Source organism: Chelmon rostratus, chromosome 21 (assembly GCF_017976325.1).
Source record: "Chelmon rostratus isolate fCheRos1 chromosome 21, fCheRos1.pri, whole genome shotgun sequence".
NCBI lineage: Eukaryota > Metazoa > Chordata > Actinopteri > Chaetodontiformes > Chaetodontidae > Chelmon > Chelmon rostratus.
In genome coordinates this window covers 20867248-20890814 of record NC_055678.1, presented here as the reverse complement: position 1 = coordinate 20890814, position 23567 = coordinate 20867248, and the positions used below count along the sequence as shown (strand labels likewise).

The 23567-nt window shown below is 42.7% G+C and overlaps 1 protein-coding gene across 1 annotated transcript in view; it reads left to right on the top strand.

Moving 5' to 3' along the window:
* Positions 1-4297: 4297 nt before the first annotated feature.
* LOC121625363 (AT-rich interactive domain-containing protein 5B-like) overlaps positions 4298-23567 on the top strand; it is a 30683-nt gene continuing 11413 nt past the window's right edge. The window contains exons 1-3 of the mRNA XM_041963447.1: positions 4298-4409; positions 4661-4915; positions 18058-18286. Coding sequence (XP_041819381.1) covers positions 4389-4409; positions 4661-4915; positions 18058-18286 — 505 coding nt within the window. The 5' untranslated portion in view covers positions 4298-4388. The remainder of the gene's footprint in view (positions 4410-4660; positions 4916-18057; positions 18287-23567) is intronic.

Sequence of the window (23567 nt, the reverse complement as noted above, 5' to 3'; positions counted from 1 at the left end):
GGAAGAGAGGTCATACACATGAAAGAGGAAAAGAGTGATGAACGTTCATTAATGGAGAGATCTGGTTGAAAGCTCTGGAAAAAGCCAGTAAATAGGCCTTGAGTTAAGATTATTTTGTTTCAATTTCTTTGAACTTTTTATTCATCAAATGTTTCATTTACAGAGGTGATGTACAATTTTACCTGCATATGCTGCACAGATATTTTCTAAGCTAATGGGAGGAGTTCAGGCAGGGTGTACAGGTGGATGTAAATAAAGCTATTCCAACACTAAAATCAATAAGGATGAAAAAAATAATAATAACACTTCCACCGCAAGTATCTCTGACTGAGTTTATTTAGTTACTTCCTCTGTCACTCTGCCTCTCTTCCTCTTTCCAGTTGCAATAGAATGACCTGATCCTGCACACTTCAAAGACAAAGCAAGGAAAACAAAAAACTCACAGAACTGTAAGAAAAATGAGCGTCTGACATCTGCCCATGCCAAACTTTTGCCTCTCTCGAGCAGCGTGAAACAGTATTTTATTATTCAGCTGGAAGTCGTGGAAGACTCAGTGACCTCTGCTCTTACAACTACATCAGTGTTACTCTGCAGCTTTGGTGGAAACATGATCCCAATCGAACACAGATTTACTGCTTTTAATCAGTGCAGAATATAACCACTGAGCTCATAAAGCAGATGTCTAATTACGGCCCTGCAGCCGCACTGTTCCACTTCGATCACTCTCCTGAGGTTCTGTGGGTTCCTGCAGGATGGATGAGTTTGGATTTAACTTGACAGTACTGACCCATTGTGGTTTCATGATGGGAGTTTCATGATCTGACACCAGATAACAGACATACTTCATATTGTACGTTTCCTGACCACAGGTACTTCTTCCTGTGCTAATTTAACAATGTAGGAATGAAACTGGAGCTGTGACACGTATCTAATTCAGGAAAAGGCATCTGTGTTACATTTGCATCTCTTTTAATAATACTGTGGCTAATAAAATGTTAATTATCCGAAGGCAGGCAATCGAAGGTCGCCAGTGTAAGCATTGCAATCAAATACACTTTCAGAGGAAAACAGTCAATAGGCAACTGGAGTTTACTTTGTTGTCATGGAGATATTTCAGATGTGATCTCATGACCCCGTTGTGGAACTTCATCTGCTGATGAAGGCCGCAAGATGTGACTGAAGGCTTGGGAAAAAATCTGGTAGTAGACCTTGGGCAAAAAATGCGTCGAGTGGACTGAGCTTGTATAAACATTTTATTGAACATTATTTGATGGTACAGTGAAAAGTTCATATAAAGATTGTACATAGTGCAAGAGTCTAACTGCATAAAGAAGAGAATACATCTCCACTGTGCACTGTCTTCTGATGACCAACCATTCTGTTGGTGTACTTGTTGAATGGCAGTTTCTCTAATGACATCATATTGTTGCTGTTAATGTATATAATATACACAGGACAAACAAGCCCAAACACATTCTGAGCAGTCACCATAGTAACACGGCCAGCAGAAGGCTGATGAAGACGTGTCTTTCAGCCACAGCAGTCCTGCACGCAGGCAAAAGCCAAACAAGATAACACATAACATGGCACACTGACTGTTGAACATACCTTTCATACACAAACACACACACACACACACACACACATTATATCATATCTATCTATCTATCTCTATATGTGTGTGTGTGTGTGTGTATTGGCCATAATGTTCTCTTATAACAATACTCCAGACACACCCACCCTCAGCCCCAGTCTAATGTGTCCAGATGTTGGTGGTGGTGGTTCATGCCTGCCTGCCTCTCCTGGCCCCCATACATTCCTGCTTCACCATGTAATCTAAAACCCTGTTTTCACTGCAGAATTACCACCACAGTCCCCGCCCTCCACCCCTCCCAAAGGAAAACCCTGCCAGTGACACTCAGCAACTGCTCCTCCAGGACTGGATTTAACATTCTCCCCCCGTTTTATTTTGTTAACATGAGTCACAGCCTTCGTTTAACTACTCTATTTCAACTCCTCTCAGGCATCAGCGTTTCATACACCTCATACACCCCAACTATACACTATTTGTTTTTAAGAGGTCATAAGTCAAACACGTTGGAAATCACTCCTTAACAATGCAATGCAATAAAGTTTTACTTAAGCACAGTATTTGAGTAAGTCTTCTACTTACCACCACGATCAACAGCCAGTGCTTCTGTGTCTAATCAGGGATTTATGGGTGAAAGTGAAGCAGAAAACAGTGGTGGTCACCAGGTGATGAAGGTGGACTCTGCCTTTCCTTCCCCACAAGCAGAAAGAGGGTGACTGTGTAGGTCAGTGACATACACATGTCTGTGTGCTCTTATTGGTCATCATCACTGAACATGTTGTAGAAGTTGTCAAACTTGACAAAAAGAAGCAAAGACATTCTGACACAATGTTGGGGCATGAGGTGTCCTAAGACATCCCAGATGCTACACCAATTTTCCTCCACTATGACACACATTATTGTACTGAGACCCCAGAATCAAAATAAAACCTTACTTGTGAGAACCCGTAGTTTTCCCTTGATCCCAAAGAGAGAACAACAGCACTGTATTTACATCAGAATGATGGCAGGATCTAAAAAGGAGGCTGACGACAGGACTGCAGGACAGGAGGCTGAAGACAGGACTGCAGGACAGGAGGCTGACAACAGGGCTGCAGGACGGGAGGCTGACAACAGGGCTGCAGGACAGGAGGCTGACGACAGGGCTGCGGGACGGGAGGCTGACGACAGGTCTGCGGGACGGGAGGCTGACGACAGGGCTGCGGGACGGGAGGCTGACGACAGGGCTGCAGAACAGGAGGCTGACGACAGGGCTGCAGGACAGGAGGCAGAAGACAGGGCTGCGGGACAGGAGGCTGACAACAGGGCTGCAGGACAGGAGGTTGACGACAGGATTGCAGGACAGGAGGCTGACGACAGGACTGCAGGACACCAGGGCATGACACTGCTGCAGCACAGGAATTGCATATAGCTGCATTTCAGGTGCAGATGTCACTTGAAACCACTTGGAACAGGAGCGGGTGTCAGATGGGCCACCCACTGGGAACCAGAAGCAGATGTTGGCGGGGCCACCGACTAGGGACGAGGACAGGAAGTGGAACTCAGGAACAGGAGAGATGTCAAGCTCAGACTGAGGAACAGGAGGGATTTCGGTCTTTTCAGGAGCAGACTAAATTGACCGTTGCTGTCAAGTTGCATGGTGGAATCATATTTTTGTGTTGCCAAAACGGTGGCAGTTTTGCATGTCCTGAGGCCAAGTTGAAGGACAAAAAAATAAAAAATGATCACATGACTAAACATTTGTCTTGTCCCTGCCAGCATCAGCATTAGAAACTCTGTGTGTCCTGTGGCCGTCACCATCAAGTAATATTGTGAGCTGGCCAGTGGCCACCAATAGTTCATGGTCACATTCTCCAGTGGTCAGCGTTCCCCTCTGAAACCTGTTGGCTGTGGTCTTCAAAATGTTACCAACACACGGATGTGTGGAAACGCTCTGTGCAGATATGCTGCAGGTCACTGTTATCACCAGCCAGCTGCATGTGAATGGCTGGTAGGAATTCCTGATATTTTCAACAGTGTTTGATGTCTTGATGCAGACCATCTGATGCTGTGACACTTCTCCATTTTTCAAAAGGGAGAGACATGTGCTAAAATATTGTGTGCAGTTCTCCAGGGCGTGCGCAGTGCACTAGCTTTGGAATACAACACTATCGCACATTATTCTGAAAAATTAAAAAACAAAAAAGAGGTTCATCCCATGTTTTAGGCAGAGCCCCCGACAGATTTGATCCCCACAATGTTGAATAGGCAGTTTTAATGCCAGTTCTGTCTACCTGTATGTTAAACATATCCATTCCATTCATATTTCACATTTCTTAAAATATATTTTGAAAGTTTTTGCTCATTTTCAGCGTTTGTGTTATTTACACGCTCTCTCTCTCTCACACACACACACACACACGCACACGCACAGATGTCCAAGCAAATCCGTAGATTGAGAATAATCTAAATAGCGATATTAAACTCTTAAAATAAAAGCAATGAAACATGAACTCTTTAGATATTCGTAGAAAACCTCATTTTAACATTTGCACGAAAGCAGTTTGTGCTCATTCCACGTTTCTGTCTGTTTTCTGCTGGAGGGGCTGTCCGCGATGCTGTCTGCTTCTGAAATGATGAAAAGTGTGTGTCAGGAGAGCCGCCTGCTGCCCTCTCTGCACGCTTTACTGGCAGCTTCCTCTGATAGACGAGAAGCTGCTTCCTCCTCTTCCTCTCTGCGCTCATTCTGCAGCCCTCCATCCAAGCCCACAAGTTTGGAAAAATAATGCTGGGAGTTTAATCAGTCTGCAGAGACGGGATGGAGCCAGACTCTCCCACGGTAGGCTCTTACTGTTATTATTGTTGTTAGTAGTAGTAGTACTACTATGAAGTTGCCGTTTTATTTGGGTCAGTTATCTCCACTACGGACTTGTTAAGTGATATGATGCAGTGTGATGGGGAAATGTTTCGGAATAATTTGGGACGATGCTCAGAAAATGAAATGTTGAGACTGAGCTCGCTCTAATTTTACGCTCTTTCTGTTGATTTCGGTCTTTTTCTCGCCTCTCTCATCCTCCCGTTCGTCCGCAGTGGGTCGGCTCACCTTGCGGTTTCCACGGACCGTATATATTCTACAGGGCTTTGCGCTTTGTGCAGGATAGCCAGAAACGGCTTCTGTCCCTCGGAGACTTCTTCTTCGTGCGCTGTGCGCCCGGAGAGCCGCTGTGCGTGGCCGAGCTGCAGCTGCTGTGGGAGGAGAGGAGCAGTCACCGACTCCTGTCCAGCTCCAAACTTTACTTTCTACCGGAGGACACCCCGCCGGGGCGGAGTGTCAGCCACGGTGAGGTAAGTAAAGCAGCACACACATGCCCATGGATGACTTGCTCGTCCAGGTGACCCTCTCGGGTTGCTTGTTATCCCAGCACCACCTGCACAGCTCCAGTGTTTTCAGTTTGCATGTCTGTGAGTGAAGGTGCACCTGAAGCACTGAAGCTGCAGAGTGCTCAGCTCATTGCGTTAAAACGGCAGAATTTTTAACTAAGTTTGGTCTGTTTATATAACTTACCCACATAAAAAAATGGACCATCTTAATATGTGTTCAGGCCTTTCACATTAACACCCTTTTCACCTTCTACTACATTCAGTTCGCTGTTAGTGGCGCGTTATCACTTTGGAGAAACTTCACATTCTTGGCATTCCTGTTGTGGTGCTGAAGAGATAAAAATGAAATCACTGCTGGGCATTTATTTCAGTAGATAAGCTCCTTAAACTAGAGGACCAGGACTTTGTGGAGCTCTCTGCCAGCCCAAATCCTTCCATCAGAACACACCCAGAATGGAAATTATGAACCAGCCACCAACCAAACTCTGTGAAATGTTCCTGCTAATTAAAGAAATCACTGCATTCCATGCTTTATTATATAATTGTAGTGTTCAGTTCATTTCCCAAACTTCCCAGAATGTTGTTTCAAAGCGTTCTGCACTGTGAGGTGCAGCATGTAATTCAGCTGGAGAACCCAACCTGCTGTGTGTTGGGCCCTGAAGCCAGCCGAGAAGTGCTGTGCCGAGTCTGACTTATGCTGAACTGCTCTGAGAGGAAACTGACTCACGGATTTTAAGATTTTGTATTTAGCAATGATTCATATCACATGTAGCAATCTGTTCCTCTTTCTGCCTGCTGCGACGCAATGGGCTGATAAGATAACATGCATATTTCCCTTTAATCTAACCCAGTGACACCAAGTAAGAAAAGAGGAATTGAGCATTTCCTTTTGTGGTCCTATAAATTGCTCACTAATTTGATGTGATAATATAATGAAATGCTGTTAATTATATTGATATTAGTGTTTGGAGCATACCTTTGTAATCTGATGCCTGGTTATACTGATGTAGATGATTGTGTCTGTTCATGTTTTACTGGCAGAGTTCAAAGAGTGCAGACATTACTGTTCGCTCTCTATTTTCCAGTGTGGAGTGTGTGTGTGTGTGTTGGTGTGTGGTGTGTCTCTGGCAGGATAGAGGAAGTGACAGCTGAAATGGGCAGGTTAGAGCTTGAAAATGTGTTTTGGGGTTAAGACATGACATGAGCTGACAGGTGAAGTCATCACATTTCAACTGAAATAAGTGCTCTCTCTCTCTGCCAAACAAAAGTGAGTTAATATCATACCTTTCCAGTTTTCTTTCTCGTTTCACAATTGTATTCTGAGCTAATGTTGTCATGTTTAACTGGTGAAAGATTTGCACAGTTAACTTTAAAGATCAGTATTTGAAGACATTGTTTGTCTGCGAGATGTATTTTGCATTGTACCATCGAGGTCTGTGGTAAATTAGAAATGTGCTGGTGCCGCGCTGCTCTCTGTCGTTATGAATTGATTAATGATGGTTGTGCCTTAAAGGGAGCCGTCGGCATTCCTGAAGGTTACTGTGTCACAGTGCTGCAGTCTCCAGATTCATTTCATTTTACAGCATCAGTGACTGAATAAGCCTTTCTGTGCTATTAATATTAATATTAAGGCAATATTATGCAGTGCTCAGCGAGGTAATTTGGGTTGTTGTATTTAGAAAGCATTGGCTGTAATCACTGTGTTGTGGCTTCGGGCTGCAGCACTGCTTTACAGCGTAAGGCTCAGCTGTTAGCAGGGAAACAAGAGCTTATTTAAAGGTGTGGAGTCTCATAGATTGTGTGGTTACTGTGACCTGAAAATCTTGATGTGTTCACAGTCATGCTTCAAACACATTTATGTTTTCATTGTTCAATTTGCTGATTATTTCCTCAACTAAAAATGTTTTCACATCACAATTTCAAGCAGCTAAATTTAGTGCCATCAGATGTTTTGTCTGAATATGCCGTATTTTGGATTTGCAGTGGCAGCCAGTTTACTAGAATGTAAGACAAGCAGCACATTTTCAACCTTTGACAAACTGGAATCATTAACTGTTTGGCATTTTTGCTTGTTCCAAAGTTGGTTGCGATAATAATGACAAACTGCTGGTTTTGGATAAGAGTGTTTGTGTGTGTTGTTCTCACCTGACATTATTTGAAAGCCCTAATGATACAGTCGACAGCTCTGCACATGCTGCCTTCTGTTTGAGCTAACAACCATCACTGAGGAGTCTGGTGATTAGACCTCTTTGATGAGACACATCTTCTATCAATAAGTGTAGATAGGTAGAATCCCCCACAGTTTAGAGACTGGTGGTGGTAGATGGAAACTTTCAGTTTAAACTCCTGGATCATCCTGAGGGACAAGGGTGGTGGTTTGCACAATCGCAGGCCTGGAAGGCCGACTGATATTTAAAGAACAGCCTCTGAGAAGTGATTGGCTCGAGGAACGGGGGGCAGAACGATCATGGGCCAGATACGGTGACAACACAAATTAATTAAAGGAACTAATTGAATTGAACTTTGGCCAAAGCTACATTATCTTCACAGGACAGACTGCTTCAAAGCCCCAGACTCCTGAGGTCCAGATTCAGAAGTTCTGCTGTAGTAAGCTGAGAACGGTATTCCAGTCCATCAACACCATCTGTCTTTTACACTTGACAGCTATGAGCTACCTCCCAGTTACCTGTCTAAAAATGACGCGAGGCAATCACCCAAAACATTTATCTAGCACAAGACTGACCAGTATGTTCATGTTCTTGAACAGTAAAAGGACACAAGCCATCTTTGGCCAAGCATTAATAGTACAGACACTGGACAGTCTGATTAGGTCAGATACGGGGACCTGAACAGTATTTAGAGATGTCCCAGCCCAGTCCTAAGGATCGGTGTCAGGGCTGATCCTGGCATATTTTAATGGATCATATCAGCTAAAATAAATCTCATCAGATGCGGATCATTCCGCTGCTCCACTTTAAAACAGACAGTTTGTTTTTGTGAGGGCGAACCTCCAGTCTCTAACACCACTGTTGTGTTTATGTAGTTCCCACAGCTCCATCAGTTTATATTGCATTTCCTGTTCAGAACTTTAACCATTCAAATGATGTACAGTATTTTCAGAATACAGTAGTTTGTGAGAAAATGGCAAAAATCCAATGGTGGCCTCAAAAGTGACCACAGACTTGAGTCTCAGCAGGATTTAGGATTTTGCAGGGATTTTGTGTTGGATTGCTTGACTTCGTACTGGGCTTTCTGTTTTCCTGGTCACTTAGTGTATCATTATTTGCCTCACCCATAATGTTCTCATGCTATCAAGGACAGTGAAGGTTTCACAAAACAAAATAGTAATATTAATGAAAAAAACACGGATTACATGTTAAATGTCATAAGTAGTCATAGTAACAGTCACACATGTTGGAAATAGGGAAATAAAAATCTCAATAACACTGAAGACTTCCTGTTTTGCTTTGATTCATTTTGACTTAATAATGCGGAGTGGCAGCGATTTCTTCTGTGCAAGAACATTGTTGCACAGTTACGGCTACAATGTGTGCGCTGACTTTGGCTCATGTCGTCACTTGCATAACAAAGCAGTGACATGTTCATCCAGTAACACTGTGAATTTCTTGGAAACCTCTACACTGCACATTATTGTGTAATGAACTAATCTGTGTCATCTTGTTTCTGCTCTTGGTAATTATATGAGTCAGCCCATATTGCAAAAGAAAACAACTCCCCCTTTTCTCCACAGTGGTTTAACTTTCCTCCTCTGGCAGAGACAGATGATCAGATTACTGTTTTATAAAGGGGGGAAAAAAAACTACCCTACATCAAAATGTGTTTGTGCTAATTCTCTGATATGCAGCCAGTTCAAGATTTTTGAAAGCGAACACATTTTCCCTGACATAGGAAACCAAGAAACAAAGTGATAATTTGAGATAATCTGTCACCCACCAGATTTGAAACTGCCCTGTTCACTGTAAATCTTCCATTTGCCTTGTGGAGCTCTGTGCAGGGGTAGATGATTTGACCAGAGTTTTACCCTGAAGTTCTTGTACATAGTTGTGGTATACTTCCACACTGGGTTCTGTCTCAGTATCCACATTTCAAACCCTTGTTCTGTTGCTGCTTTAGGAATGTCCCCATAAATGTTTTTGCTCCACAATCCATGTTCTTAAATCTTGAGCTCAGTCAGTCACTGACATCAAGGAAAAGAGCATTTATAGCAGATGTTATACGGTTAGTTTTGGTGGAAAAGGACATGTTCTTTAAATCTCATCAACAAAATGTACAGCACATACAGAGGTGGATGGGGTGGTGTTGGTGGGAGCACATGGTAATGGCATGAGCTTCTGAGCTGAGGAAAGACCAGGCCCTGTTCTTTAAATTTGACTCAACTAATTAAGGCTAACATGCTGTTATCATGCTAAATTCAATCTGTTCATTTTCAACCAGCGAATTTGGTTCTTTGAACGTAGTGAGAGCATTGATTTGTGAATAAACAGTCAAACACTGTGCTCTTATTTTAAAATGAAGGCAAATTGGCCGTTCGGTAAACCCCTCCTCCAAACAGTTGGCCGATCATAGCTTAGTAACTGTAACTAGCCACTGTTAGGCCTGTCGAGCTTTGCATTTCTCTACATGTTGATGCAGTAATGATGCATGAGGCGACAGGAAAAGCAATACTGGGTATCTCAAATGCAAACATGGAGGAAAAGATTAAACTTTGTCTTTATCTGCTCTAACATCAGCTGCAAATGTTAGCATGTCGGTCTAAAAAAAACCCTGTTAGGGACCAACACACCCACTGTTTTACACCCACTGTTTTGCATGTGTCAGTCCGTGAGCCAAAATGCAATTTTATAATGAGTATATCAAAGTAATGATAGTTTGAAACTACAAACAAGCATAGCCTCAATCGAACCACTGTGTTGCCTGTCCAAGTAGATTTTTCTATAGTAAACCAAACAATTATGTTGGAACAAATAACATTTTAATTAACCTATATTTTATGATTTTCCACTTGATTTTTAATTCCACTACACTGAAATACACAAACAATGCTGCTTCTTCTTATTTAACCATTGCTCAGAGGTATCTCTGATTCTTTCTGCCTTTTCAGTTGTTGGTCTGGTTGAATCATTATACAACATTGTGTTTATTTGTAAAGAGGCCTTTCAACAACCTAAAAGTGTTTGTAGTGTTTGTAGAATAGACCTTTTAGCCAAGTGTCTATTGAAATCAAGTTTTTGTGGAAGGGAATCTATAGTGTATTGTGTGTCAGTGTTAATTTGTGTAAGCTGTGGTTCTTATTGAAATGCCTGTGACAAAGTATGGCCTTGATTTATTCATTCTAATTTTGGGGGCTCTCTGCAGTTTGCTTTGTTGCCCACATGCAGACATAAATAAATGGCTTTTTCCAAAATTTTGCAGTTAATCTTTCAAAGTTGAATTGTGAAATCACAGATAAATCAGGAAGGGCAGAGCTGATATAAAATGTCTAATATGGGTGTGATGTCATATCGCTGGTGGAAAGTTAGCACCATATGGCTGATCTGAATATCAATGTGACTGGATGTCAAACTGTGACACATTCAGTAAGGTGAGAAGCCCGATAGTGTCAGCACAGCAGAGATACAGTACACTGTGTGAATGATCCACAGGACCTTTCTCTACTTTCTCCCTCCTTTTTATTGGTTTATAATGTGACGCTCACATTCTTATTCTAAAGGTTTAATGATTTTCCCAAAGAGACGTTCTTGTCTCTCATAATATGTGTATTATGACAGCAGCTGCAGCAACAAACACACATTAGAGCAAAGATAGCTGCTCAGTTTTTACGCACCATGAGCAACTCTGTGTCGCTAGGCAACTCAGGAGATGTACTCACCTGTCTGATCACCATTCTCTGAGTCTTGTGCATTGTGAAGTTCTCAGTAATCTGCTTTGATTCAGCTCCTTTGCTTGACCATTCTCAGTTCATATTATAACCAGTCCCTCTCTGTCCCAGTATGACCAGTCCTCTCAGCCTCTTTGTCCCACTATAACCAGTCCACTCAGCCTCTTTGTCCCACTATAACCAGTCCTCTCAGCCTCTTTGTCCCACTATAACCAGTCCTCTCAGCCTCTTTGTCCCATCATAACCAGTCCACTCAGCCTCTTTGTCCCACTATAACCAGTCCTCTCAGCCTCTTTGCCCCAGTATACCAGTCCTCTCAGCCTCTTTGTCCCAGTATAACCAGTCCATTCAGCCTCTTTGTCCCACTATAACCAGTCCATTCAGCCTCTTTGTCCCACTATAACCAGTCCTCTCAGCCTCTTTGTCCCACTATGACAAGTCCATTCAGCCTCTTTGTCCCAGTATAACCAGTCCACTCAGCCTCTTTGTCCCACTATAACCAGTCCTCTCAGCCTCTTTGCCCCAGTATAACCAGTCCTCTCAGCCTCTTTGTCCCACTATAACCAGTCCTCTCAGCCTCTTTGTCCCACTATAACCAGTCCATTCAGCCTCTTTGTCCCAGTATAACCAGTCCACTCAGCCTCTTTGTCCCACTATAACCAGTCCTCTCAGCCTCTTTGTCCCACTATAACCAGTCCTCTCAGCCTCTTTGTCCCAGTATAACCAGTCCACTCAGCCTCTTTGTCCCAGTATAACCAGTCCTCTCAGCCTCTTTGTCCCACTATAACCAGTCCTCTCAGCCTCTTTGTCCCACTATAACCAGTCCATTCAGCCTCTTTGTCCCACTATAACCAGTCCTCTCAGCCTCTTTGTCCCACTATGACCAGTCCTCTCAGCCTCTTTGTCCCAGTATAACCAGTCCTCTCAGCCTCTTTGTCCCACTATGACCAGTCCACTCAGCCTCTTTGTCCCAGTATAACCAGTCCTCTCAGCCTCTTTGTCCCAGTATAACCAGTCCTCTCAGCCTCTTTGTCCCACTATGACCAGTCCTCTCAGCCTCTTTGTCCCAGTATAACCAGTCCTCTCAGCCTCTTTGTCCCACTATAACCAGTCCACTCAGCCTCTTTGTCCCAGTATAACCAGTCCTCTCAGCCTCTTTGCCCCAGTATACCAGTCCTCTCAGCCTCTTTGTCCCAGTATAACCAGTCCTCTCAGCCTCTTTGTCCCACTATAACCAGTCCACTCAGCCTCTTTGTCCCACTATAACCAGTCCTCTCAGCCTCTTTGTCCCAGTATAACCAGTCCATTCAGCCTCTTTGTCCCACTATAACCAGTCCTCTCAGCCTCTTTGTCCCACTATGACCAGTCCTCTCAGCCTCTTTGTCCCAGTATAACCAGTCCACTCAGCCTCTTTGTCCCAGTATAACCAGTCCTCTCAGCCTCTTTGTCCCACTATAACCAGTCCTCTCAGCCTCTTTGTCCCACTATAACCAGTCCACTCAGCCTCTTTGTCCCACTATAACCAGTCCATTCAGCCTCTTTGTCCCACTATAACCAGTCCTCTCAGCCTCTTTGTCCCACTATGACAAGTCCATTCAGCCTCTTTGTCCCACTATAACCAGTCCTCTCAGCCTCTTTGTCCCACTATAACCAGTCCACTCAGCCTCTTTGCCCCAGTATAACCAGTCCTCTCAGCCTCTTTGTCCCACTATAACCAGTCCACTCAGCCTCTTTGCCCCAGTATAACCAGTCCTCTCAGCCTCTTTGTCCCACTATAACCAGTCCACTCAGCCTCTTTGTCCCACTATAACCAGTCCTCTCAGCCTCTTTGTCCCACTATAACCAGTCCATTCAGCCTCTTTGTCCCAGTATAACCAGTCCATTCAGCCTCTTTGTCCCACTATAACCAGTCCTCTCAGCCTCTTTGTCCCACTATGACCAGTCCTCTCAGCCTCTTTGTCCCAGTATAACCAGTCCTCTCAGCCTCTTTGTCCCAGTATAACCAGTCCACTCAGCCTCTTTGTCCCAGTATAACCAGTCCTCTCAGCCTCTTTGTCCCACTATGACCAGTCCTCTCAGCCTCTTTGTCCCAGTATAACCAGTCCTCTCAGCCTCTTTGTCCCACTATGACCAGTCCTCTCAGCCTCTTTGTCCCAGTATAACCAGTCCACTCAGCCTCTTTGTCCCAGTATAACCAGTCCACTCAGCCTCTTTGTCCCAGTATAACCAGTCCTCTCAGCCTCTTTGTCCCACTATAACCAGTCATCTCAGCCTCTTTGCCCCAGTATACCAGTCCTCTCAGCCTCTTTGTCCCACTATGACCAGTCCTCTCAGCCTCTTTGTCCCAGTATAACCAGTCCTCTCAGCCTCTTTGTCCCACTATAACCAGTCCACTCAGCCTCTTTGTCCCACTATAACCAGTCCTCTCAGCCTCTTTGTCCCAGTATAACCAGTCCATTCAGCCTCTTTGTCCCACTATAACCAGTCCTCTCAGCCTCTTTGTCCCACTATGACCAGTCCTCTCAGCCTCTTTGTCCCAGTATAACCAGTCCACTCAGCCTCTTTGTCCCAGTATAACCAGTCCTCTCAGCCTCTTTGTCCCACTATAACCAGTCCACTCAGCCTCTTTGTCCCACTATAACCAGTCCTCTCAGCCTCTTTGTCCCACTATGACAAGTCCATTCAGCCTCTTTGTCCCACTATAACCAGTCCTCTCAGCCTCTTTGTCCCACTATAACCAGTCCACTCAGCCTCTTTGCCCCAGTATAACCAGTCCTCTCAGCCTCTTTGTCCCACTATAACCAGTCCACTCAGCCTCTTTGTCCCACTATAACCAGTCCTCTCAGCCTCTTTGTCCCACTATGACCAGTCCTCTCAGCCTCTTTGTCCCAGTATAACCAGTCCTCTCAGCCTCTTTGTCCCACTATGACCAGTCCACTCAGCCTCTTTGTCCCAGTATAACCAGTCCTCTCAGCCTCTTTGTCCCAGTATAACCAGTCCACTCAGCCTCTTTGTCCCACTATAACCAGTCATCTCAGCCTCTTTGCCCCAGTATACCAGTCCTCTCAGCCTCTTTGTCCCACTATGACCAGTCCTCTCAGCCTCTTTGTCCCACTATGACCAGTCCTCTCAGCCCTCCACGCCTGCAGAGCTGTGGTCCCAGGCCTGTGTGTCTCTTTGGTGGCACAGCAGGGATGCTTGGGTTAAAACCTGCCTCTCTCTGTTGCACTTCCACCACTGAAGGACGCTCTCTGACTCTGGGTTGTCCAAGTGTCAGAAAATAAGCAACACCTTTTATCTTAGAATTTCATCCCATCCTGTACATCGAGCGAAAACTTTCAGCACTCCTTTAACAATCAGCAAGATGCTCTTAAGACTTGAACTAAATGTAGATAAAATAGAGTTCATGCTATTTTCCTGAGCCACAGACAGAGACTGTAGTGATCTTCATATTTCTACTACCAACAGACCTCTGATTGAGAAAGTTACAACAGAAATATCTCAGCATCTGGACTGATGAAGAATGTACAATCAGACTCCACATTAATTATCTTGTGTGCCAACTCAGGCAAAAAGTTAACTGTTTCTACAGAAATAAAGCCATGTTTTCCACGTTTTGTGAGCAAAGGAGTGTGGAGACAGTGTTGATTTGTAGATGTGCATCCTCTTCAACCCTTCTCTTTTAGAGTTAGTCCTGCTGATGTTTATGGTGCACATCATTGTATTTTTATGATAAGGTTGGCTGGTGTCTCCGAGAGACGTGATACTCACTGGTATCATTTTATCTATGAAGCCCTTACTGGACATTTACCATTTGACTTACCAGAACTGCTCTGTGACTCAGAAGAGCTTTATTAGACACGCCCTACTGACTGAGTTAGACTCCTGAACTTGCACAAACAGAATCTCCTTAACCTCAATACATTTTAGACATTTTATCTTAAACATTCCAACCTCTACTTGCAATTGTTTTACATTACTTTATTTTATTTCATAACTTAATTATTCTAATTTGTATAGCAAATAATTTTCCCTAATTGGAAAGTTCTATTGTTTTTTTGTTTTTTTTTTAATAATGGTATTGGCTTTCTCTGTTTGTGAATATCTTTTGCTGTTGTTATTGTTGTTGATCTCTCTATATAAATAAAGGTTGAATGAATAAAACAATGCGTGAATAGATGAACGATGTAAGAAGAAGACACAAGTGAGGGAACTGTGATACAATTAAAGGACTGGGCATATACCCAGTGCTGATGTACCTGATGTACTTAATCCCAAAACTGTTTCTTCAACAAGGAGAAACAGGTGTGATGAGCAGTTTAAGTCTCTGAAGGATCAACAGATGTGAGCGGTGACTCACACTGTATCCAAATTAAAATTACCTTCATAACTTGGATAATTGCAGCTGATTGCGATTGTACTTTCCATGTGTTTTGGTTGCCATCATTGGCCGTGTTCACAGAGAAATGGAGCACGTCCTGGGAATTCTGAGGGCCTTTTAATCTTTCAAAGTAAATAAACTTTATTCCAAGGTTCACAGGTGCACATTTATCAACAGACACACTTAAATGTGCCACAAGTGTGTGTAAAGTAAATAGCTGCTATGTAATGAGATATTATGAGCCACCTCTTGCCATGTTTCCAGAGGGGATCTTAGTTTAAATCCAGGTGCTGTCACCTCTGATCAGGCTTCACTTTGGAGAGGCAGAGGAGTAGTGGATGACCAGTCGGCTCGGCCATGTCAGCAGTGAAAACGAGACTTGAACATGCATGCAAAGCAGAGAAAACAAAGACTAAGAATTAAGACATACTTGTATAGAATTTGATTAAGCTGTCCGACTCGGTCTAGTTCATTTCAATGGCTTTGTTATTCACTTTTACATGTGTATTCACTCAAACTCCATCAAGACACATCATCATCCCAAAGTACAAACCAAACATAATGTAGTACTGACAGAGCGGTCCTAATGTTGACTGTGTGTATGAGCACAGACACACACACCACCCTCTCTAAATACCTACCAGCCTTCCATCCTGGCCAGGCTCCAGTCTCTGCCTCATTGCCTCATCATGTTAATAAATCATGTATTTATCTGGCAGAGCAGTCCAGGCGTTCCAAACGATCAAGGCCCTGTATGATAGCGAAGCATCGTGCCAGGCGGCAGACTGCAGATACATAATGCAACAAGGTCACTCACTATCAAGAATGCTGCGTTAGAAATGAAAGCTGATCGGTGATTTGGTCTGTCAGCATCCTTGAAGCAGAGCAGAACAGAGAGCAGGAAAAGCTGGATTCATGTACTGTGTCAGTGTGTATTACATTAGTGGTATATGTAACGTTACTCGATAAAATGTAGCAGCCGACAACTCCTAAAGATGCTACGCTGTGCTAGCTGTACAAGCTAACGCTAACATCGTCCTCACAGACTAACAGCACAGACCGCTCTGAATCCTGGAGGTCCCACGCTTTTCATCCCACACGCTTTAAACACAGATACGATGAGTTTAAAAGTTCAACAGTCTGTCATTTACACTGAACTATAGGCCTACTGAGCTACCTGAAAGTGCCAGGACCACCTAGATTGTCTATTTGGACCGAGAGCCACCAATCCGCTGGTGTTTGAGCGGCAAAGCATTCAATAAGATGTTGCTAGTTAGTGTAAATTAGCTGCACTTCTGGCAAGAGTTTTTTTTATAGCCAACAAAATGAATTTTGTCAGTCATTTTGAAATAGAACTCTTTCAAGTCACAGTTTTGATGTAAAAACTTGTCATTATTCAACCTACCTGGAAACCTCCAGCCATAAAAAACTTGCTCCTATTCATAGCCTGATTGTTAGGATCAATAAACTATTGTCTGAACTGTAGTCTGCAATGCTCATACAGAAGTTATGAGCAAAGGAGGAGGGATCTATCAGTCACGGCACAAGTATTCAGAAGTTGCAATACCACAATTTGAAAAAGTCCTGTGTTGCAAAGGTCACTTAGTAAAAGTACAGAGGCTTGAAGAGCAAAAGTGAAAGTAGTGAAGTTTTATTATTATTATTGATGCATCTAATGTATGTACAGTTTTATTGTTGTTTAATGCTGGTCCTAATATTAACTCCTCTATATACTCCTCATCCATAACCACCCATCATAATTAATACAATGATGTTTACATTTATTTATTGTCAGGCCGATACTGGAAAGAGGACTCAGGCACAGAGTTACACAGCAACGGAGTTTATTAAATCACAACTCGCCAAAGAACTCCTCGACAGGCGTGAAAACAACAGCCGTGAAATTACTCTCAGTAAATTCTATGAGGACCTGACTGTGGTCTAGGGAAACAAAACAAATAACTAGAATAACGTAAATCGCTCAAAGAGGAGGAATATAGGCTATGAAACAATAACCGCTCCAAAGGGAGGAAACAAAACAAGGCTATCAAAATTATTCAACGCAGGGAATAGACCACTACAAACCAAAATACGCTCCGCTAAAAAAAGACGGAGGAATATCACAATATCTCTGGGAGGTTAGAACATAAAGTGCTCGCTAGGAGGGAAGGGAAGGTAAAGACAAAGACGAATATACAGGCTATGATAAGACAACAAAAAACGCTCACACGGAGGATAAGGAAATTTCTAGGAAACAAACAAAAGGACTATGAAACGAGAACAACAAATACACTCTTAAGGAGAACTTTGGAATAACGAGGAATTTACAAAGGAACAGAAAGCTCTGACTAGACTATGAAACTTTATCAACATAAAACGCTCACGAGGAGGAACAATGGCTTACACGAAGGCTTGATCTGTGGCTGTGGTTCAAGAGTAGGCACGGGTGAAACGACCTTAGGACAAACACACACTGGCACGAGACAAGGGAGACGCAGACCATTTAAACACATGGAGGGTAATAGGTAACAGGTGGAGACAATGGGTAATCAGGCTGACGCACCGGTGACACATGAGGGAGGGCAAGTGCTCTGAAACGAGAGGAGAATTAGATTCACAAAATAGAACAGGGAATGACAAGACAAAACCCAAGACGAGACAAACCTCACCGTGGTGTGACATTTATATATATATATACAGTATACATATATAAATAAATGGAAATACCCAATCACAAATCTGAAGTTAACTACAGGACTTTGTCTATCACTTTGTAGTTGATGTGTGTGTGTGTGTGTGTGTGTGTGTGTGTGTGTTCTCGTGCAGGATGAGGTGATCGCAGTGTCTGAGAAGGTTGTAGTTCGAGTGGAGGACCTGGTTAAATGGACGGTGTGGGACCACCACGCCTGGAACAGAGGGATGAAAGCTTTACCCCTGAAGATCGGCACAGTGAACTCAAACAGAAACAGGACGGACTCTGTCCTCCGTCACCACGACTCAACTCTCAGCTGTGGCCCCCACTTCAAAGATGTCTTAAAGGAGAAAGCAGCTCTAGGTAAGAACTGACCCTGACTTTTTTCAACTGCACACGAGTAAAAATTGTCACACAAGCATCTTTATGTCAAAATATTATTATATTCTATCATATTATTGTAACAGGAGACATTAAACATGATGGAGTACATAACAAGACCAATCTAACATGCTCTATACTGAAAGTTGGTGGAGAAAGAGAGAAGAGCAGAGCTCCAGCAGCTCCAGCAGCTCAGAGCCCATCTGCTCTTTGCTGTCACAGTAATCAAGTATTGTGTTCATTCATATAAGCCTACATTTAATTCATGTGTCTTTCCCTCCACACCATTCCAGTGACCTTCTGTTAATTTCATCTGTGATAATTCTGCTTTTCAGTAGCAGATCATTTTCTGCAGTCACAGATTATGTCACCTTAGTAAACAGAATTATTTGCACCACCCTCCCTTAAATACATATGCAGTGAGACATGGAAGGACACGCTTGCTGTGAGTCCAGCCTGGTGCATCTGTTTGATGAACACAGCAGTGAGGATTTTAAAGCAAACCAAACTGCACTATTGGTAAAAGTCCAGGTTCAGAGTTAGTTTTGAATCTTACTAGTCATGGGGGAGTTATAATGGTGGTGGCTGTCATGTATGAGGGGATGATTAGTGACAAATAACTCTTCCAGTATACAAATGGCATATGGCTGTTATATTAGTGTAAGAGTAATAACACTCAAGAGCCTGATTTGTACACTGTGTATTGAAGGATAGGATGAGATCTGTTTCTTAACACTTTCCACCATGAGGTCCCTGAAACCGCAGATTTAAGAGCCCCCTCTGTCACCTGGTCATGAAGTTTACTTCATGGAAATGATGCTGCTGTGAACATAAAGGCAACTTTGTAATCCATTATTATTGAAACCCCTGCTTCAGGATAGTCTCAGCAGACAAATGTAGTCTATTGCCTTGATTAGTTCAACCGTGCAGACAATATGAGCTTGCTTAATGTAGCAAACTCATACATCCAGCCATCTTGGAAATCCTACCAGGTCTAACCGAGACAATACAAGTGTAGTTTACAGGTAGGAATGGTAGTCATTGCTGCCCTCTGGTGGTCAGGAGTACTAATAACTCATATCTCTGCAGTTGTAATGGATACAACAATACAGAAAATTTGACAGCTATCTTGTCCCACACTGTGCCACAGCAGCACTAGAATAAGAAGCCATGTGTGCAGACAATTGAGTGAGCTTGTTTTTTTGTTATTTTCCTTAGTAACTAGTTTTGTAACTAGTGAAAGGGAGATCTATCAAGGACAAGCGAGCCTGATGCATCTTTGTTCTTTTGAAAATGTGTGGTGTTTAGCTGTGCTTGTTAATGCATGTACACATTAGTTAGCATACAGGTTAGCACTGCCTACAGCATGAGTGGCATGTCAGTCTGGATTACAAGAGTCATGTGTTTCTGACATGTGTTTTGTTTCATCTTGTGAGCAAAATGTTTAAAAGCTCTTCTTAATTCTCTGTTACAATTTGGTCTGCAAAGGCCAACTTCTGCAAACACAGTTTACACAAAACTGCCTTAAAATTGGCACTTAAAAGTACGTATTTTCTTTGTTGTTTTCATACAGTATTTAAAAAAATGGCAGTAGTAGCAACTGTAACCACCTGTTGGCTTCTTTTACATAATGTGAAGAAATCCAAAAACACTGGGATGCTGTGTAAACTAAAAATATGACAGAATGTGAATCTTTTTAATGTTCTACCGCATCAACTACATTGATTTTTGTAAATACATGTAAATATTCCGAATTTGATGCAGCAAAATGTATCAAACAAGTTGGGACAGGAGCAACAAAAGACTGGGAAAGCTCCAAATCCTGTTTGGAACTTTCCACAGGTAAACAGGTTGATTGGTAACAGGTGATAGCATCATGATTGGGTATGAAAGGAGCATCCTGGAAAGACTCAGTCGCTCAAAAGAAAGCATGGAACGAGTATTTATTATTATTATTTGGAACGAGCATAGTTTTAGTCTGTTTGGTGTGGTTCAAACAAACCCATTTGGTACAGTTTGTTTAGGCTGGTGTGAAATGTGTCTGGCGTTCTTTGACTTTAGTGGCATCATTAAACATAGCACCTGGTCTTCACAAGCTACAGCAGCCAATAGCAGCAGTGGCTCGGCTTAAGTGATCACACGGTGTCACACAGGTTGTGTTCAGGCACAGCTGTGTAGTAAAGGAATTCTCAAAAGATCTGATATGGATTACAGTGATCTTATTTTAATATTATTGTATTCATATTTTGCCTGTTGTAGCTAAACTGTGAATTTGACTGAGACACTGCAGGACAGACAGCATATTGTCTGTGCTGTCCAGCCATCTACAGCTCCATATTGTTATTTCTTCTTTGTTACTTTCTGTTTGTAACGCTGTTGAAGATGCGCTAGGCCTGTTTGAAAAAACTTTATTGGAATTGGGTTTTGGGGTCGGTCAGTTGATGTTGCAGTTCTGGACGTGCAGAGCGGATGATTTATAACATGTAGTGTGAGTTAACATGCAAATAAACATGCATAGCGTCTACCTAGCTGGTGAACACAGTGGAGAATTTGGTAGCTAAGACCTTCTAAACCTAAGATATGAACTTCGAATGACTTGGTGGAGTGAATACAGGATTTGGATTCATTAGGTGGACACAAACCCGACTTCACATGAATGCTAACGTGGATGGATTACATTAAATATAATGAGGCCTTTCAAAATGTATGAACATCTATACACCTACACTGTGTCTCCCACTTTGACAACCATGAATGATTTATCATTGCCTGGGATTCTGTATGTGTGTACAGCTGTACTGCTGATTGTATCTGAAGTGTCTCCGTAATATCACCAACTGGCTCACAGCGTATAATACGCTGAGGATGGTTTGTGGCTTGCAGTCTTCTCAGTGATCAACTGATACTGTCCCAAATATATTTACTGGTATTAAAGACGACGCATTTAAAACTTTTTTAACTTTATTACAGTGTATAACCGTAAACAGGTTGTTGCTGTAAAAGAGCAGATGCTTAATTGTCTGACCCTGTATACATAAAGATTAAATAAACTTCCAAATATTTCAGCGCTACGTTCATGTTTACACTCATACTACACATCGTTAGAAAGCTCAGATTCTCATGAATGGATTGATGCAAGCCATTTCAAGATACAATTACAACAGGAGGCGCAATAAATGCCAACAGCAATCCAAAACCCTTGTTTAAAATGAATGAGTGTGAAGATCAGTAGCCAATGAAATTCTGAACACACGATAAGACACTTCAGTGGGTTATTTACAGCAGGTACCTCAAATCAAGGATTTCAGCGATAAACGTGCTATTACACTCAAAGTGAAAAAAAATGACAAGGGATAAATATAGTAAATGTCTCAATAAAAAGATATATAGCCAAAATATAGGTATTAATACCTAAATAATATATAAATATGCATTAAGATGGCAAAACATTAGATCATAAATTCATAAATATAAATATAGGTATTCATGTATATATAGTAAATTGGAGTTTCTCAAAAATGCCTGAATACACCATTGAAAAAAAAGCATGAAAATATTTTGTTTCTGTGGTATTTTTGTCTGTTTTTACTGAACTTGGACTCGTGTAAGGCTTCCTGTTGTGGTCCCATTGTGTTTTCCAGCTAATACGTCACATATAGCGTCATCTGCAAGCATCTATTTGGAAAAGAAATATTAGGGCGAAAAAAAACCCCTTTTACATCAGTGTGTTCAAACTTCTATTACTCAATGCCACTTACAGTGATTCTGACTGGTGTGAATAGGGTAATACAGAGTGTTACCTTTCAAAAGAGACCAAAACCACACATGTACTCCAAACAGCTGTCACTTAACTTTGGGTTCTGTGTAGTTTTATTTGACATGGTCATTTGCACAAACATTTGAGGATGAACGTGTTAATCAATGCATTTGACATAAGATTACAGTCTCTCCCCTTGTTCCTCCTTTCGAGCCATATTTCTGTTTTCCAAGGACCTTCAGTGCTAATCTCCAATTATTCACCAGTTACCCTCGGACTTCCTCTCCTTTCCCCATCAGCCGACTGCCCCACCCAACCACACATCTCTTCTCCCCTCCTTAATCTGTTCTGCTGTTGCCTGGACGTCTTTGCCCACCTTCTCATCTGCAACTCATTCCATCATCAGTCACTCTCTATACTACTGGTACTGGTCCACTTGATTTGTTCCTTTGTCAGTTTGTTTAGTCAGTACCATGTGCTTCACCGCCCCTGACAGCATAATCTGGCCACAATGTGGACCTAGTAGGCACTAGATCTATCTTGGAGAAGCTTAAGGAGATGTGCTCCATTTTTGAAAGATTATGCTCAGCCATTGAATATTCCATGGGCAAAAAGTGCAGGAGAGAGAAAACTGTTTTATCAAAGCTCAGGCAATCAGACTTTCGTTCACAGGTGTGAGTATCTGTTTCCGAACAGTGAGTGATCTATGAATAGAGGACTTTTTGGCTTTTTGCCAGGGGCTGGCAAGCTGATCGAACGATCACTCTCAGGACTTCTGATTCCTGAACTACCTGGCTACACATGGGTTTTATGAATTCATGAATAGTCTGTGGGCGGGATGAAGAGCTTTGACTGGCCACATCTGACCCACAGGCCACCAGCTGATGATATAGGCCAGGTCCAGATCTGGCCGTCAGGATGCGGGTCTGGACTTTGAGAAGCCCTGCTCTAAAGCCAGCCTCCAGACTGATAGCTTCCAGCCAACTGACCAAATGGCTAGCATGAAACCTACCAATTCCCTGCCGGATGCTGGGCTGGACACTTCAGGGAAGCCCTCTAGGTGGAAACATGGCTCCTGCCTGTGCCATGCCTCTCAGCTCCTCATCCTCACCACAGTTAGGCTTTGTGGAGGTCCTACTGCCCAGCACTGTGGAGATCCTGCTTCCCAGTGTCCCAGGCGACATCTGTCCAGTCCCTGGGTTGTTGGAAAAGGGTGATCCTAGGAGTACCAGCCAATAGCATGGAGGCACCAGTTAACATTGTTGTGATACCATGGTAAAATTCAATATGGTAACATGCCTTAGACATCTTAAGATGCCAGATTTGATGATGCAATAACTTGCACTGTAACGATGTAAATATCTTGTTTTATCACTCATTATCACCCAACTGGTTTGAGTTAAACCATAACCCTATAACTACAGCTGTTATTTTAGCTGAATGCTAAAGCTGGCTTGAGTGTCTACTGAGTATTTACAGGACTGCTAGCATGGCTGTATATTTAGT